This window comes from Lutra lutra, chromosome 1, assembly GCF_902655055.1.
Source record: "Lutra lutra chromosome 1, mLutLut1.2, whole genome shotgun sequence".
NCBI classification, from domain to species: domain Eukaryota; kingdom Metazoa; phylum Chordata; class Mammalia; order Carnivora; family Mustelidae; genus Lutra; species Lutra lutra.
In genome coordinates, this window is record NC_062278.1 from 151,233,070 (window position 1) to 151,251,054 (window position 17,985).

A 17,985-nucleotide genomic window follows, 5' to 3' on the forward strand; every position below is an offset into this window, starting at 1 on the left:
AAAACGGAGGAGTTCCACCACCATTTGTTTAAAAAAAAAAACGAAACAAGCAAAAAAAAAAAAAAAAAAGGAAAGAAAGAAAGAGAAAAAGAACCCTGCCTTTTGTTTGTTGAATTATCTTGGCTTTGTGTGTTGCTGTTTCTGGACTCTATTTTGTTAACTGTTCTATGTATCTTTATGTTAGGGCCAAACTGGTTTTTTTTTTGTTTTTAAGTTATTTTCTTAAAACTAAAATACAGGGCGCCTGGGTGGCTCAGTGGGTTAAAGCCTCTGCCTTCGGCTCAGGTCATGATCCCAGAGTCCTGGGATCGAGTCCTGGGATCGAGCCCCGCATCGGGCTCTCAGCTCAGCAGGGAGCCTGCTTCCTCCTCTCTCTCTGCCTGCTTCTCTGCCTACTTGTGATCTCAGTTTGTCAAATAAATAAATAAAATCTTTAAAAAAAACTGTAAAATACACACTAACAAAATTATCATTTAACTCTTTTTAAGTGTAAGGTTCAGAATCAGTACATTGACATTGTTGTGCAATTAACACCACCATCTAGCCACAGAACTTTTTTCACTTTGGAAAACTGAAACTCTGTATCCATTAAACAATAACTGCATTCTCTCTACCCAGCCTCAGACAACCACTCTCCTTTTTTTTTTTTTAATTTATTATGGTAAGAACACTTTATATGAGATCTACCCTCTTAACAGATTTTCAGATTTTATTTATTTATTTGAGAGTGCTTGAGTGAGTAGCAGGAAGAGCAGAGGGAAAGGGACAAGCAGACTCCTCACTGAGTAGGGAGCCTGGCACTGGGCTCACAGCTGGATCCCAACCCACAGAGCCACCCAGCTCCCCCCACCTTAACAGATTTTCAGGTGTACAATATGGTATTTTTATCAATAGCCCAATGTTGTAAAGCAGATTTCTAGAATTCATTTTGCATGGGAGAGATTTTATAACCGTTGATAGGAACTACTTTCCCTCTCTTCCCATCCCCTGGCAACCACTCTTTTACTATTTGCTTCTAACTAACAGTTTGACTGTTTTAGTTACCACATATTAAATGGAATCGTACAATATGTGTCCTTTGGTGTCTAACTTGTTTCACTTAGCATAATATTCCCAAGTTTCATCGATGTTCTCACATATTGGAGGATTTCCTTTTTTTAAGGCTACACAATACTCCGTTGTATGAATATACCATAATTTCTTTATCCATTCATCAGCAGATGTACACTTGGGTTGCTTCCATCATTTGGCTATTGTGAACAATGCTGCTGTGAAGATGAGTGTGTAAATATCTCTTTGAGATCCTGCTTTCAATTCCTTTGGGCATACACCCAGAAGTAGACTTGGTGGGTCATAAGCTGTTTTAAATTTATTTTATTTTATTTTATTTTATTTTATTTTATTTTATTTTATTTTATTTTATTTTATTTTTTTAGGGCACCTGGATGGCTCAGTTAGTTAAGCATCTGCCTTCAGCTCAGGTCATGATCCCAGGATCCTGAGATTGAGCCCAGCATCAGGCTCCCTGCTCAGTGGAGAGCCTGCTTCTCCCGCTCCCTCTGTCTCCTTCTCTGCCTACTTGTGCTCTCTTTCTCTCTGTCAAATAGATAAAATCTTTAAAAAAAATTTTTTTTAAAGATTTTATTTATTTATTTGAGAGAGTGAGAGGGAGAGACAGCAGAGGGGCAGAAGGAGAGAGAGTTGGAGAAGTGGACTCCCCTGCTGAGCCAAAGGCAGACACTTAAGGACTGAGCCACCCAAGCATCCCAAGCTAATTCTGTTTTTTATGGGGGAACTGCCATTCTGTTTTCCATAGTGACTGAACTATTTTACATTTCTATCTGCATTGCACAAGGATTTCAATTTCTCAACATCTTCACCAACACTTGTTATTTTCTGTTTGTTTTTTTTTTTAATAATTGCCATCCTAATGAGTGAAATGGCACACTGTTTTGATTACTGTAGCTTTATAGTAAATTTAAAAATCAAGCTCACTTAAGTAGTTTCTAATCTGTTTTTGCATCTGTGCCACCTTGTAAAGTGCAGAGACTTTCTGCACCTTCATGAAAGTGCTATCCTTGTCAGAAGTTGCCAGTTCTACCTCTCTGTCTACAGTATCTATCAGAGCAACAGTCTCCTGGGTTTCACCTTTGTAACCTAGGCTGAATTGAGAAGCTAGTGGTCCTGGGTCTGATTTTGCTTACACTGTTACAGCTAACCATAGGTTTGGAAAAGATGAAATGTACATACCTACTCATAGATGAAATGGGTTGGTAAAGCTAACTTTCATACAAAGACTTGTGAAAGGAAAAGAACGGGAGCATTGCCCAGGGAAGTGATTTGTAATTACTGTGCTTTGGGCAGCTGGCTTCGATGTAAATTGGCTTTAGAGCTCTGGAATGAAATGCTTAATTTGGGGAGTATTTAAAATATTTTAAATCTCCTGAAAATCATTTTTATCTTGACACTCCACTGAAGTTTCTTTCCTGCCACTGATTATATGATGTAGGGCAAATCACTTTGATCCTGGAGTTCAATTTCTTCAACTGTAAAATAAGCAGGATGAAATACTTTCTAAGTTCCCTCCTTGCTCAAAATTCTTTTATTCTGTCCTGTGAGTTGAAATTATATTTCAGATGATTTGAGGATAAGGTATGCTATTTGGTCTGTGGTTAAGGTGAAGAAGAAACTACTGGGACAAGGCAGGCCTAGGGCTAGCATCCACCAAAAGGACTTAATACCTCCTCCCTCATCAAGAGTAGTAGAAAAATAATATCCAAGCAGTTTACAAACTCAGGCTTAATTTGGAGAACGCTTTGTAGGAGGAGTTTTCAGGTAATGATTCTGGGTGTTAAGCCTTTTAAAGTGGGATTACACCAGCAATTGGCACTTCAATGGATAGAGCTCTAGCAAAAATAATCAGGAGTGCTAGTGGGGAAATTTGGATGAAACATAATTTTCTAGAAAATAGAAATTACCAAAATTGACTCAAAGAAATGGAAGGCCTAAATAAACCTGCAACCTTTGAAGAAATTGAATTAGTAATCCCTAATCTCCTTCCAAACAACTGTGAAGTACATTTTGATATAACCAAATGGGAAATTTGATAATGATCTAGATATTAGGTGAAATCCAAGAAATATACTTAATTTTGTTAGGTACCTAATAATGAAGATAAAGATAATGAAATTTTGGTTATGCAGGAAAATGTTCTTAGTTTTTTTTATATAATGAGTGAAACAAATGTGGCAAAATCTTGACAATTATTGTGTCTAGGTGAGAGGTATATGGGGATTTTTGAGATATGTTCTCTACTCTTATATTTCTTTGGAATTACTCATAATAAAATCAGTAAGAAAAAAAAATCAGTAAGAATAAACAGTCTTCCTTTCCAAAAACACAGATTCCACATTGTTTCATGGGCCCATTTTACCAGACCCATAAGTATCAATAATCTTTTCTCATTTAAAATATTTTAGAAAACGGAAAAAGACAGCTTCCTAACTTACCTTGTGATACGGATACCAAACAAAGATAGGGCAAGAAAGTTATAGACCAATCTCATTATATACATGGATTTAAAAATCCAAACAAAATATTAGGAAATGGAGTTTAGCAGCATTTAAACCCCCAAATGTGCATGACCTAGGTTGGCTTTAACTCAGGAATACTAAGATGGTTCAACATCAGAGAATCTATTCCTATAATTCACCATATTAACAGATTAAAGGAAAGACATACGATTATCTCAATTGTCCCACAGTTTAGCCTCAAGCAGGGATCTCTACCAAATTGACTTTTACGTTGTATGTTCTTAGGGTTAGAAAAAAAAAACAAAAGGAGAGAAAAGGAATCCAATGAGAAGATACATATGTAATTTTGTCTTATTTGCTTACACCATTATAAAATGATATCCTGTATCTTAAATGGTAAATTGTGCAGAAAAGAATAGGTCCAAGACTGCTATCTTTGGAAAAACCTGCTTAAAAGGTTGCTCTCTGGATGGAATCTGGGAATCTGTATGATAGTCATTTTCCTACACTTACAGAAAACTTGAGGTAAGTGATTTGAGTGCTTCACTCTGCCTAAACTATTTGAGCAAACAATATGGTTTATGGTGAACACCTGCTTTCCTTCTGGGAATCTGGAAATTTTGTATGTACTAGGTAGAGGATGTGTACATATGTGACCATCCTCCAGTGAAAACTTTGGGCACTGAGTCTCTAATGAACTTCCCTGGTAGACATTTCTCATGTGTTGTTATGATTCATCCCTGGAGGAATTAAGCTCATCCTGTGTGACTCCATTGGGAAGGGGAAGCTTGAACCTGTTTTCCTCTGGGCTTTACCCCATATGCCTTTTCTCTTTGGTAGTTTGCTTTGTGTTCTTTTGGTATAATAAATCATAGCTGTGAGTACAGTTACATTCTGAATCCTATGAGTCCTCCTAGCCAATCATCAAACCTGGGGTTATCTTAGGACCTATAACACAGCAACAAATATTACCAGAATTTGATAAAAATATGTATTGAAAATTTGACAACATTTTTCTTAAATCCTAGATTTTTTTGTGGAAAACAAGGAGTAGACCATTTCATTTTGCAGAAAATGTGTTTTGACAGAGTAAGTCTCATGCTATTAGTCAAGAGCAGATGGGCTTTCTCCATGAGGGTCAGGAGACAAGGCCACAGCAGCTCCAAGCACACATCCTTATACCTGGGGAAGTCTGAGGGGAAAGCACATTTCCTGCCAGCACCAGTGAGAAAAATCCCAGCGAGAGATTTGATTGACGTGATGGGGTTCATATGCCTATTGGTCTTGACGGCCACAATAGTGGGCAGATACCAAGGCTGATCAGCTTGGGGTGGGGCTAGTAACCAGGAGAAGCATGGGGGTATGGCAGCACAGAGATGGCCCTTTGGGCAGTGACTGCCAACTACTAAGTCTAAGAAGTCGAGTTCGATCGGGAGCGGAGAGCGGACCCCACAGAGCTCTAAGTAACCCTACTGCCACCACCGGCCTAGTTACCATCACACCCTGGGGGAGAGCTGCAGCCGGCCACAGCCACCATCCCCACCACCATGAGCAGCAGGGTGGAGACAGAGCCGCGGCCGCCGCCCCCCCACCCCAGCGCTGCCTGCACCAAGCCCGGCAACACGGGTGGCCTCCCATCCCCGGCACCTGCTGTCGGGGACAGGAAGGTTGTTGCAGCGAAAGTTTTTGGGAACAGTAAAATGATTCAGTGTAAGAAACGGATATGGTTTCATCAACAGGAATGACACCCAGGAAGACGTATTTGTACACCAGATTGCCATAAAGAAGAATAACTCTGGGAAGCACCTATGCGAGGAAGATGGAGAGAGTGTGGAGTTTGATGTTGTTGAAGGAGAAAAGGGTGTGGAGGCAGCAGCTGTGACAAGCCCTGGTGGAGTTCCTGCGCAAGGCAGTAAACACGCAGCAGACCTGAACCATTACAGACGGTATCCATGTCCCAGGGGTCCTCCACGCAATTCCTGGCAATTCCCAGAATAGTGAGAATTCGGAAAAGAGGGAGGATCAGAAAGTGCTCCCAAAGGCCAAGCCCAACAGCGCTGGCTCTACAGGCGACAGCACCTTCTACGTGGGGAGACCCTATGGGCTTCGACTGCTGCATTCCAGCAGTCCTGTGCAGGGAGAAGTGGTGGAAGGTGCTGACAACCAGCATGGAGGAGAACAAGGTAGACCAGCCAGACAATATGTATCGGGGTTATAGACCACAATTCCGCAGGGGGCCTCCTCACTAAAGACAGCCTAGAAAGGATGGCAATGAGGAAGATAAGGAAAACCAAGGAGATGAGATCCAAGGTCAGCAGCCACCTCCACGCTCCCATCACCACAACTTCAATTACGGAGGCAGACGTCCACATAACCCTAAACCACAAGTGGCAAAGAGACAGGAGCAGCCAATCCGCCAGCTGAGAATTCGTCCGCTCCCAAGGCTGAGTAAACGCCAGCTTACCATTTCTACCGTCATTTTTCAGTTTAGTCACCCAGCACGAAGAAATGAAGATGAAATTCCAGCAATAAGAAATGAACAGAAGATTGGAGCTGAAGACCTTAAATGCTTGCTTTTTGCCTATTGACCAGATAAGAAGAACTGTATGTGGCATGGGGTTTTTATTATTTTAGCCTAAAGATGTTTCTTTTTGGTAATGACAGAGGTGTTTTGTTTTGTTTTTTGTTTTTTTTTAAAAGCCTGATTTTTCTCAATACAGCTTTGAAGGTTTTTATATTTCATATCTGGTCAAGTTGAGATTTTTAAGAACCTCATTTTTAATTTGCAATCGAAGTTTACAACTTGATTTAAAAAAAAAAGTCAACAAACAGCAAGCACCCATTAATAAAGGTCTTAAATAATTAAAAAAAAAGAAAAGAAAAAAGGAGTTACCTTAAATGTGGATAATGCACCCATCTTTTGGCATTTTAGGCAAGTGGCTTCCCCCCCCCCCACTAACTTGCTTTAAAGCATGACCTTGGGGTTCCTGGGTGGCTCAGTGGGTTGAGCCTCTGCCTTCGGCTCAGGTCATGATCTCAGGGTCCTGGCATCAACCTCTCTGCTTGGTGGGGAGCCTGCTTCCTCCTCTCTCTCTCTGCCTGCCTCTCTGCCTACTTGTGATCTCTGTCAAATAAATAAAAATCTTTTAAAAAAAAAGCATGACTGTGTTTTCACAAATGTCTAAGGCTTCATCCTTGTTAGTGGGGAGCTTGGATGCCATCAAATTCATATGAAAAACTCACTACAATAAGCATTTCTTGTCAGACAGATTCCTTACTCTGTGTTGATCAACTTGTTCTCTCATTTCAAACTCTAAATTGTCCTTGGCTCTGATGCCTTTTCTAGACACCCGTTTTTGCAAGTAGATTGGGTTTTGGTAAAAATTTTTCATCTGCTGTGGGGCTACATTTGCTCAGCCAGTCCATCTGGGTCTACCCACCAAGGATATGGCATTAAACAACTGGTATCTTGGTTGTTTCTCTCAGAAGAAGACTCTCAGACAATGGTTTGAGTGTAGGTTGCTTATTTGAGACGCGGCCCTGGGGCGCCTGGGTGGCTCAGTGGGTTAAGCCGCTGCCTTTGGCTCGGGTCGTGGTCTCAGAGTCCTGGGATCGAGCCCCGTGTCGGGCTCTCTGCTTGGCGGGGAGCCTGCTTCCTCCTCTCTCTGCCTGCCTCTCTGCCTGCTTGTGATCTCTCTGTCAAATAAATAAATTAAAAAAAATCTTAAAAAAAAAAAAAAAAAGACGCGGCCCTAAGAAACTCGCATCTGGAGGGTGGAGAATTGAACAAGGAAGATAGGCAGTAAAATGTGTGCTATTAAGCCAGCTACCATAGTGATGATTAGACCTTAACCCTGATGGGGGAACTCTGGCAACCAGTACAGAAGAAGAAACATGTTGGAATTGTCTCTATGGATGGGTGAGGGAGCTGGGATGTTAATACTCCCATCTACTGAGTCATTAGTTGAGAGCTGTTCCCAGCACTGTAATCCCCAGGTTCTTCTGATCTGCTATGCCTGGGCAAGGCAGACTTCCAGTTTTAGAAAAAAGTCCTCAGCATAGAGATATGGATATGAACTGTTGGGAGTCAGATGCAGCACAATTAAAGGAATAAACTTTAAGGAATGAGTGTGGAATGCTGAAAACTGCAGCAACTGGCAATTTTTTGTTAGCAGACAAGAGTGCTCAGTCTATGCTTTTCAGCATAGACTTTTCCAACTATATATAAGAAGCACTTGAGAGGGGCGCTTGGGTGGCTCAGTGGGTTAAAGCCTCTGCCTTCAGCTCGGGTCATGATCCCAGGGTCTTGGGATTGAGCCCCACATCAGGCGCTCTGCTCAGCGGGGAGCCTGCTCCCCACCCCACCCTGCCTGCCTCTCTGCCTACTTGTGATCTCTGTCTGTCAAATAAATAAATGAAATCTTTTTTAAAAAATGCAACTTTCACATTAAAAAAAAAAGCACTTGATAACTTACACTTGGAATCCCTGCAGCTTCAATATCTGGACTGTTTCTCAGCATCTTGGGTCATACATAGTGCCCTGGTCTGTGGCTGGGTGTGGGTCTCTTTTGACTTGCCAGGTTTATTGGGAGCTCCCTAAAAGCAAGTCCCAGTGCCCTTCTCTATTTTCCTCACTGTAGAGCCCAGCACAAGGCCCAGTCAAATGAGAACTCATGTTATAATTGAGTTGATGATCACATAGGCAAATACTGCTCTATAAATGGATGGGAGAGAGAGAGAACGCTTTGGAATGAAAAGTCTTTGCATAGTTCTTGTTTCTGCCTGCACTGCTAGTTCCCTTGACCGTCACATGTCAGGTTCCTTGTTATTCAACTCTCAGCTGCCATTTTACCTCCTCAGGTCATTCTTTTTTTTTTTTTTTTTTTAAAGATTATTTATTTATTTATTTGACAGAGAGAGATCACAAGCAGGCAGAGAGGCAGGCAGAGAGACAGGAGGAAGCAGATTCTTTGCTGAGCAGAGAGCCTGATGCGGGGCTCGATCCCAGGACCCTGAGATCATGACCTGAGCCGAAGGCAGCAGCTTAACCCGCTGAGCCACCCAGGCGCCCCATCATTCTTGATTCCGTAATTTGAAAGTAGCCACCCAGACACTCCCCAGCACATGATCCTGTTGTAATTCTCTGTACGGCATTTATTAGCATGTGAAGCTTTCCTTGATTGTTTCTATTTTATTGCTTGACTCCCCCATAAATACAGGTTATTTATACTGTGTTGTCTTCTTTATATAAGAATAAAGTTACCATGAGAGCAATGGCATTGTCTGACTTCCTCACTGTAGTACCTTCAGCACATACTAGTGGATCAGTAAGTATTTTTTGAATGAATGAGTTTATCATAAACAGAAATGAAAACAACCTCCCTTTGGACCCTAGACTCTTACTAAAAAGATTTAGGAAGGAAAGAAAGATCCCAGTGAAGGAACAGAACATCGAGATTCCGTAGGAATCTGTAGGATTTTCATCGGGAAAAGAGGTAACAGATTAATTAACTTCCTAAAATTGCTTATATATTTTTTAAAGACTTTATTTATTTATTTGAGAGAGAGAGAGCATGATAGGGAGGAGGGTCAAATGGAGAAGCAGACTCCCTGCTGAGCAGGGAGCCCGGTGCAGGACTTGATCCTGTGACTCCTGGATCATAACCTGAGCCAGAGGAAGTTGCTTAACCAACTGAGTCCCCAAGCTCCCCAAATTCCTTTAATTAGTATGGAATCAAAACCATATTACGTGTGAGGTAGAGTAACAACAAAATGAAGATACTATGTACCCAGCTTAAGAAATATACTCAGGATCACCTTTAGTAATGGAAACTTATTACAGACGTTCAAGAGCATATGAAATAGCCCTGAACATTCTTTCCTCCCTAGCCATATTGTTACATGGGGTCCCCAAAAGTCAGACTCGCTGTCAAAAAGCCTTAGAGGAAATGGAAAAACAGCTTCACATCTTGTGGAATAAACCTGACCTCAAATTATCTGCTCTCTGTTTTAGCTGCCATATCCTCATCTCAGGAGAATGTGATAATGACAGAAGTAAGTCACCACAGCTGCAAATTCTGGGAAGCAGGCTTGGAAATGTCAGAGAAATGCTCGGGCCCCGTGTAGGCTGGTGGGAGATCAGCTTGACCTGAGAGTTGGAAAAACGCAGACAGGCTGAGTAGAGAGGCTTAATCTTGAAGTAGGAGGTCCTCTGAGAAGAGAGAGTGGATAATACATTGTGGTCAGGTTTGGTCTTTACCTTTTTAAATCACCTTTCATAACTATATTGATTTCTGGGTGCCTTAAGAGGGATGGCAGATACTTACGCTCCAGGTTGTCTCTGAAGCAGACAGGTAGAGGTAAGCTGCGGCATGTATGAGGACAGCTAACTGGCCTGCCCCAGCTTCTCCAGTGTATCTCCCCAGAAAAGGGCCCTCTGGAGAGTAGGGTAAACTGTGGCTTCAATCACCTCGGCCATTTCCAGAGGCCTCTGATTGGCCCTGCTTCAGTCCTCTACACGTGGACTGAAATACCTTCCAAGAGACAAAGGGAGGGAAACACGCAGGTCACAAAACTCCTTCCCTCTGAGGGAGAACTGAACTTTGTCTTCAAGACCATTGCCCCTGCTACACTTACCTCCTATAGGCCCTACTGGCTTGCTCAGAGCCCATAGTGGAACCTCTGATGCTCTGTCACAGACCCTCACCTACCTTGCTGGTAGTGGACAGTTTCTACAAGGTCAGACTCACCTTGTGCTGGCAGAAGCCCACCTCAGGAGCTGCCATGTGACTTTTTATTTTCTCCTCTGACATCTAAGGCCGACTTGGCTACAAAGGCTGCTTGTTAATTCAGGGGAACTAACTCCCCTGTAGGCAACCCCAACTCAGGCAGATACTTCTGGGACATTTATATGCTTTTGAGATCATCGCCCCCCACCTCTTGCCCCCTGGCGACTGAGTCCTTATTGCCTGTAGCAGTGACCTTGGTAACACATACATTTAGTGGCTTTTCCTCCTTCTCTATCTCACTCTTCTTGCAGCCTTATTCCTGCTTCCTGGGATCATCTCACAAACTATCTGCACCCAAGGTCTTGTTTCGGGCTTGTTTTAGGCGAGACCCAAATTGAAACATCAGCTGGTGCTCTCATTCCAGCTAGAGCCAAGCCATATATAAACAAGTCAAGCTGCCCAGTAAAGGGAGACAGCTGCCATCCAACTCCAGCTGATGGTTGCCATGGAGACCTGCAGGCCCAGCATTGCTAGAAATGGGAAATCCATAATGGGAAATCCTCTCTAAATGTTAGCAACTAATTCAAAACTAAAAACGTTGCATAGTGCCCACAGTATCTGCTGATCAGGTTAGGCCTGTGAGCAGCCCATTTGGCATAGAGTATGGGCACCAACCCCATGAACAGTTGGGATGGGGGAAGAGTCCACTAATTGGCTAGAACCCTAAGGATGGAAGAATGGGTGAAGGAGCAAAGAACAGCCTTTTTCCCAGACTTGAGAAGAGCCCAAAAGGCCAGAGCCCCGAGATCATATGAACACACAGAGTGTTTACTTCATGCCCAGCTCTCAATCACAGTATCTCAATCTTATAACCTCAGAAGGCAGATACTACTTTCATTATCCTCATTTTATAGGTGAGGAAATGAGAGCTCTCAGAGGTTGTGATTTGAACTGGGATTCAAAATGAGGTCTGTCTTCACTATTTACACATTATAGTCTCTCTGCGTTGCAACCTTGATTCCTACAAAAGGAGCCAGGCTCCGGAGGTTCTAATTTTGTGTTCATTTAGGAAAATCTCCTTGCCTCATTTTACAGGTAAGTCTCAAAGACAAAGTTCTTTATAGATCAAAGCTAATTCAGGCAGAAGGGATGATAAAATAGGAAATCACCAGGATGCAATCCCTAATGAAGTAATAGATCAAAACTAGGTAGATCATAATTTAGGTGAAAGGCTATTGGGCACCTGATTAATAAATCGGGTCATTCCTGATGTGATGCAAAACCAAGTATCTCTTACCTCCCATGATGTATACTTGCCAAAAATATTAGAGTTGGAGTCCAAATGAGCCTCTACCTCTACCAGTTTATAGGAAAAGTGGGCAATAGTGGGATATATTTAATGACACCATAGGGATCCAACTAGGTGACTCTATAATGGGAAATTTTAGGGCAAATGACCTAGTTTTCCCAACAAATGGCAAAGAAGGGGAACTACTAATTATTTTTATTGAGACTTAAGGGACATCAACATAATGTAGTGTATGAATCTTGTTTGGATCCTGAGTTAGAGAAATCAACAAAAAGACATTCTATGGGGAAGCCTGGGTGGCTCAGTTGGTTAAGCATCTGCCTTCCGCTCAGGTTGTGATCCCAGGGTGCTGGGATTGAGTCCCACATGGGGCTCCCTGCCTGGTGGGAAGCCTGCTTCTGCCACTGTGTGCTGCTCTCCCTGCTTGTGCTCTGTCTCTCTGACAAGTAAGTAAACAAAATCTTAAAAAAAAAAAAGACATTCTATAACTGATGGGGCTCAGGACATGCTCCTCCAAACTATGGCACCTTGGCTTACTGGATATTTTAAGCTGAAGGTCGAGAAATGGCAGATGTTGGAAGCACTCTCTGACCTCCCATGAAGCAGGTCATGAGACCCTCCTGTGAGAGGTGCCCTCCTTATGCCCAGAATAAAGGAGCATCCTTATCTCTTAAAATGGAGGGATACTGAGAATTTGAATGAAAAGGCCATGCTAAGTTCCCGCAATTTACAACACTTAGCTCATATCCTTCTGTCCTCTCAATTTTCCACAGCTTTCCACTTTTCATTTAATCACATATAAAAATAATCAAGTTTAACTGTTTCTTTGGGTCTTCATTTCTTTATAAAGGGCTCCTATGTCACATAAAACTTAAATTTATGTGCTTTTGTTAATCTTTTGGTATAGAGCCCCAGCCAAGAGCTTTATTTTTTTTTTTTAAAGATTTTATTTATTTATTTGACGGAGAGAGAAAGACATCACAAGTACGCAGAGAGGCAGGCAGAGAGAGGGGGAAGCAGGCTCACTGCTGAGCAGAGAGCCCGATGTGGGGCTCGATCCCAGGACCCTGAGATCATGACCTGAGCCGAAGGCAGCGGCTTAACCCACTGAGCCACCCAGGCGCCCCCCCAGCCAAGAACTTTAAAAAGATAAGAGGAAGAAGATATTTTTAAAAACTATTTTAAAAGATATTATTAGATGATATTAAGAATTACTATTCATTTTGTTAGCAATGATAATGGTGTTATTACATATATATTTTTTAAGTCTCCACAGTTTTTCCAGAAGACCAAATGCAACACTTATCATACGCAAATCTCTGGCTTGAAATGAGTGTTTCGTGGAAAGACAGGCTTTATTTCAAAGCAACCCGAAAATGGCCAGGTCCACAACTACAAACTGGAGGAGGGAGCACACAATTACACATCCATTAGGCAGGGCGTCAGTCAGGAGTCTCACCAGTTCCTCTTGATTCCCCATCACCTGATCATTTTCCTCTTCAGGCTGAGACTGAAAAGTAGAATTGAAGATGCCCATGACATCTCTGTTATCCAAATACACTTATTTCAGGAAAGAGGACGTCTGGAGCTTAATTATTAAAATATTTACACTGAAATACAGTTCATTTAATAGCTTTCTTCACATTTTCACATTTTTAAAAGAGCCACGGAGGGTTCATTCAAGTTTTAAGCAGTTCAGTTGGTAAAGATCCTGTCTTTACTTCGTAGAACATGGATTATACTCAGTAAAGTTCTCAGGACAGCCAACTGAAAGATTATTCCATTGCTTTTGAAGCACTGGTCGGGTTGGCATCTGCAATGGTAGCCAAATAAATGAGATTTCTGTGTAACACATGCTGGTACCTATGGGTGAAAAGAGGCAAAAATTAGAGGCTTTGTTTTGCTGAACATGAAAAAAAGACTGGAAAGGAATTTACCCACTCAATTGGAATGGCTCATCTCTTGATTGGATGATTCATTATCGTCAACCTCCTTGTTTAACACCAACAAAAATACATCCAGAATCTATCTGTTCTCACACATCACTTTCATAGCTACCTCTCTGGGTCAAGCCACTATCCTTGCTGTATTGGACCAGTCTCCTAGCTGGTCTCCCTGCCTTGCCTCTGCACTCCTACTCTACCCCCCACATAGCAACCTAAGTGATTATTGTGCAGTTTAAGTCAAGACTTGCCATACCTCTAATTAAACCCTCCAAAAGCTCCTATTTCACTCTGAGTAAAGCTGAGCCCTTCTAGCCCTTCTGGTGGCCTACAAAGCTCTACACGATTGGGGCCTCTGGTCATCTCTCTGACCTCAGCTTCTACCACTTTCCCTTCGCCCACTGAGGTCTGGCTGAGGTCTGGCTGCAGTGTCCTCTTTGCTGTGACCTGAAGCCAACTAGTGTGCTCCAGTCAAGGGGGCTTTTCCACCTAATGCTGTCTCTGCTTTAAATATCTAGCTAGCTCAGCACTCCTTCCTGCCAATTAGCCTGCTTTATTCTTACTTAAAGCACTTATTAGTATGTGCCTAATTGTATGACTTCCTCCCTCTAGATTCTAGGCTCTAGAATGTAAAGTCCATAAAAGCAGAGTGGCACCTGATTGATAAAAAGCAGAGCTGGTTTTGATACTGATTCCCCAGTAGCTGATACAGTGTCTGGTATTCAGTAGTAGTTATGAAGTATTTGTGGAACAAAATTAAAGAAGGAACAAGGCACTCTTATGGTATCATCTGAGCTTACTATAGTTGTGGGAGGCCGCAATAAGGCTTGAGACAAGGACCAAACCAGGCCCTGACTTGTGCCTCCTTTAAAGTCTGAATAACCTAACAAAAGGTTTAGGACGGGAAAAGTTGAGTAGCACTGAGAAAGGGTCCGTGCTATGTGTTGTGCGCTCGCCTACGTGACTTCCACATGCTTGCTAAACAAATGAGAACAATTCAGTTGGGGTCAGAAGTTCGTTGCTGGTCCTTGCTGCCCTAGTACAGCCCATAAATTACTTTCAGGTTTGCTGTATTTGTACTGGCATCAGCCATTTGGCGTCACGAGGAACTCGTGGTTGTTTAACTAGACACAGATGTAATATCACTATATATATGGCCTTAATGCTTTGAATAAATTTAGCGCTGTTGGACATCCTCCTCAGTGCTCCTCCTGGCCCCATCTCTTTGTCTCTTAATTTCTTTTTTTTTTTCTTTTTAAAATTTATTTGACAGACAGAAATCACAAGTAGGCAGAGAGGCAGGCAGAGAGAGAGGAGGAAGCAGTCTCCCCGCTGAGCAGAGAGTCCGATGCGGGGCTCGATCCCAGGACCCTGGGATCACGACCCGAGCCGAAGGCAGAGGCTTAACCCACTGAGCCACCCAGGTGCCCCTGTCTCTTAATTTCTTTTCACCATCCTCTTACCCGCATGTTCCTGGCTGATTTGTCGCGCCGGCCGCGACAAGTAGTGATTCTCAATCAGGGGGTACAATTTTCTACCCAGGAAGACAAATCAGACTGGGAACTTGGGCAGGAAGCATGGCCCATGCAATGTGAAAAAGCCCACCAGGAAATTTGGTAACTTCCTTACCCACAGGTTGAGAATCACTACACCAAAAGGAATATTTTGCAACTATTTTCCATATAGAAAAATGAGAGTTTACTATAAACTGCAAAAAAGTAAACTACCAGATGCCAGAACTGAATGTAAAGACTTATACAAAGATGGCTATCTCTACTATTCCACTGAGCTGTTCAGTGAGAAACTATAGGTGATTTATTTTATTTGATTTTATTTTTTTTAGGGGATGGAAAAAAGCATGGTTTTCTTAAAGATGTCTTCGGTAAGAATGAAATAATGTACTTTTCTATAATAAATGGAGCATAATTCCTACAAGAGACTATTTTCTCTGATTTTGGTATATAGCTAGATAGCACATTCAATTACTGTGCAGAATTTGACTTTGGCCTAAGGTGGAAGTCTTTTATTGGTCCCTGTGTGCATTACAGACCAAGTGCAAGTTAGAAAATGAAGGGGGTGGGGCACCTGGGTGGCTCTGTCGGTTAAGCTTCTGACTCTTCATCTCAGCTCAGATCTAGATCTCAGAGTGGTGAGTGCAAGACCGGTGTTGGGCTCCACACTGGGCGTGGAGCCTACTTAAAAAAAAAAAAAAAAAAAAAAAAAAAAAAGTCAAATGGTCTGACCCTCTCAGGAAAAGGATAAGCTGGGGATCCAGGAGGAGAAACGGGCCAGAGCTAGCATCTCCTGAGACTAGTTTCCCATGTGTTCCCTTCCCCATCCCTGTTGTCATCAACTGACCCGTTTACGTGAAGGAGGTTTGCGATGAGCATAAGTCAAATTTTGAAGAGGGTGCCACGTCTAACTCCAGGCTTCACAATGTGCTGTCTGTGTAGTCTTGGGCAGGTAAGTAACCTCTCTGAGCCTCATCGGCGATCAATCACGCAAGACTCTTAGTTCAGGGCAGCTGCTGTATCACAACACTGGTTTCACCCAGCACTCAAAAGTCGGGGGTTTGGGCGGGTACTTACTGGACGCACTCATTCGCCCGGCCTTTGTTTTGATACTCCACTATACAGCGGATGAGCTGGTCATTCTCCTCCAAGAGCTGAAAGACCAGAGAAGGGGTCAGTGCAGCGCGCGTAATCAGGACGGCAGAGAACACTGCCCTCCCCCAACTCTCTCCAATGCCGGGCTGTCCTGCCCCGGTGCCTTTGCCAACTTCGTTCCCATCTCACTCCAAACCCCTGCAAAGTCATCCCCCTACGCACACCACAAGCCTCAGCTGGGATTCCGCTCACTCCAGGAAGCTTCCCGCACCCACCGGCAGCCCTTGGGATCTCAACTAAGGAACATCTCTCTGCCCGAGTTAGCGCTCACCCGCTGGATCGTCTCCTGATTGACTTCCGCCTTGCCTTTCAGCCAGTCCGGTACGAAGGCCACCGACATCCCGGGAAGCCAGGTTGGACCTGGGCCTCAGGCCCTGCGGACCCCAGCGCATCCAGATGGGACCCAACCAGCTAAACGCACTACGGCCGCAGCAGGGACCTACGATAGGTGGGGCCCACGTTCTCAGCGTTGATTGGGTCCTCTCGTTGACTGTGAACAGGCGGAACGTCATTTGTGATTGGGCGCGCAAGAGCAATGCTTAGAGCGACAGTCTCGGCCCCGCCCCCGTCCCCGGGGCTAGGAGCTGTTTGCCCCTCCTTTGCATTTGCGCAGTCCGGAGGGCTAGCCTCGGGGGCGGGGTCTGGCAGAGGCGGCTCGCTGCTTAGGCACGGTGTCCCGTCTGTCTGCGGGAGTACCTTGCCCAGGGTCACGCAGGAATCGTGGCCCGTCCAAATCCAGGAGAGGCGGGGCAGTCCTATAAGAAATCAGAGTGACTGAGAAAGCATGACAGAAGCAATTACAAAGGCTGTTGAAAGGTCAATCAAGGTAGAGACTAGAACTTTGATGTCCTTAATGAAGGAAATTTCAGTGATGTGTCGAGGCAAAAGTGAGAATTCCCAGGGACAGTGAAATTCAGGAAAGGTGAAGCAAATGGGACCTTTAGAGTAGGCCCCTTTCCCCCAGGAAGTTTGGATGTAAAAGGGAAAAGGGAATGAGTGGTAGTTGGAGAGACAGAAGTTAGTGGGAGCTGAGGACTCTCACTTTAATGGTTGCTCTTTCCTCAGTGAAGGAGGCATCTGGAAGAGGGAGGGGGATGTTGAAGAGTGAAAGATCTGGGGAGCATGTGGGAGATTTCGAGGTTGGTTGTGGGAAAAATTGGAGATAGGCAAACATAGGATGCTGGACCATGTTAAGGACTTGGTGGAGGTGGGCAATGTACGTACATAGCACTAATCTGTGTGGCTTTGAGATTTTTTTCCAGCAATACTTATAGCTCAGGAACAGATATAGAGAAGCCAGAAGGTTGAATTTTTTTCCCCAGAGTTTGAGTGCTGCCAGGCAGGTGTGACAGAAGAATTACTGCACAATGGAGCATATTGGGAAGAAGGTGATGGAAGTGATAGATCTTGGACTTTCAGCTGATGGGAAAGAGTAGAGAGATGTGATTGGAAATAAACTTTGGAGAGAGGTGATACACAGAACAAAGTAGAAGGCCAAGTGGACTGGAGGCTTCTGCAGGCTAGAGAACAGTGGGCAGACTTCTGGGAACAGCCTAAGAATAGTCAGAGATCAGGTGTCTGCATTTACAACTTTGGACACGGAGCTCTTCTGCGGTGATAACAGCAATCTAGGGTGTGATCCTGGAAGTGGAGGGATGAAGAAGCCCAGAAGAGAAACCCTCTGGAGTCAGAATGGCCAGTGATTGGAGAGGAGGGCTAGTACTTCAGATGCCACGTCACCTCTGTAGCCCAGTCCACTGAGATGCCTGGGCCACACTAGCTGCACCAGTCAGAAGGCACAAAGCC

At 43.6% G+C, this 17,985-nt stretch overlaps 1 protein-coding gene and 1 pseudogene across 1 annotated transcript; one reads left to right on the plus strand and one right to left on the minus strand.

Annotated features, from left to right (window-relative positions):
- The first annotated feature begins 4,629 nt into the window (after positions 1–4,629).
- On the plus strand, positions 4,630–6,633 carry LOC125105781 (Y-box-binding protein 1-like; annotated as a pseudogene).
- Positions 6,634–12,906: 6,273 nt separating this feature from the next.
- SS18L2 (SS18 like 2) lies at positions 12,907–16,640 on the minus strand. The gene is made up of 3 exons (XM_047739389.1): positions 16,451–16,640; positions 16,102–16,178; positions 12,907–13,433 (listed from the first exon to the last, which is right to left on the minus strand). The coding sequence occupies exons 1-3, from the start codon at positions 16,517–16,519 to the stop codon at positions 13,346–13,348; spliced, it is 234 nt and encodes a 77-aa protein (XP_047595345.1). The 5' UTR covers positions 16,520–16,640; the 3' UTR covers positions 12,907–13,345.
- Between the last annotated feature and the right edge of the window lie 1,345 nt (positions 16,641–17,985).

Excerpts from the sequence above, each read along its gene's own strand:
- SS18L2 (XM_047739389.1), bottom strand. The coding sequence starts at position 16,519 with ATGTCGGTGGCCTTCGTACCGGACTGGCTGAAAGGCAAGGCGGAAGTC. Across the intron at positions 16,179-16,450 it reads ATCAGGAGACGATCCAGCGG|CTCTTGGAGGAGAATGACCA; the intron begins GTGAGCGCTAAC and ends CTGGTCTTTCAG. Across the intron at positions 13,434-16,101 it reads CGGGCGAATGAGTGCGTCCA|GTACCAGCATGTGTTACACA; the intron begins GTAAGTACCCGC and ends TTTCACCCATAG.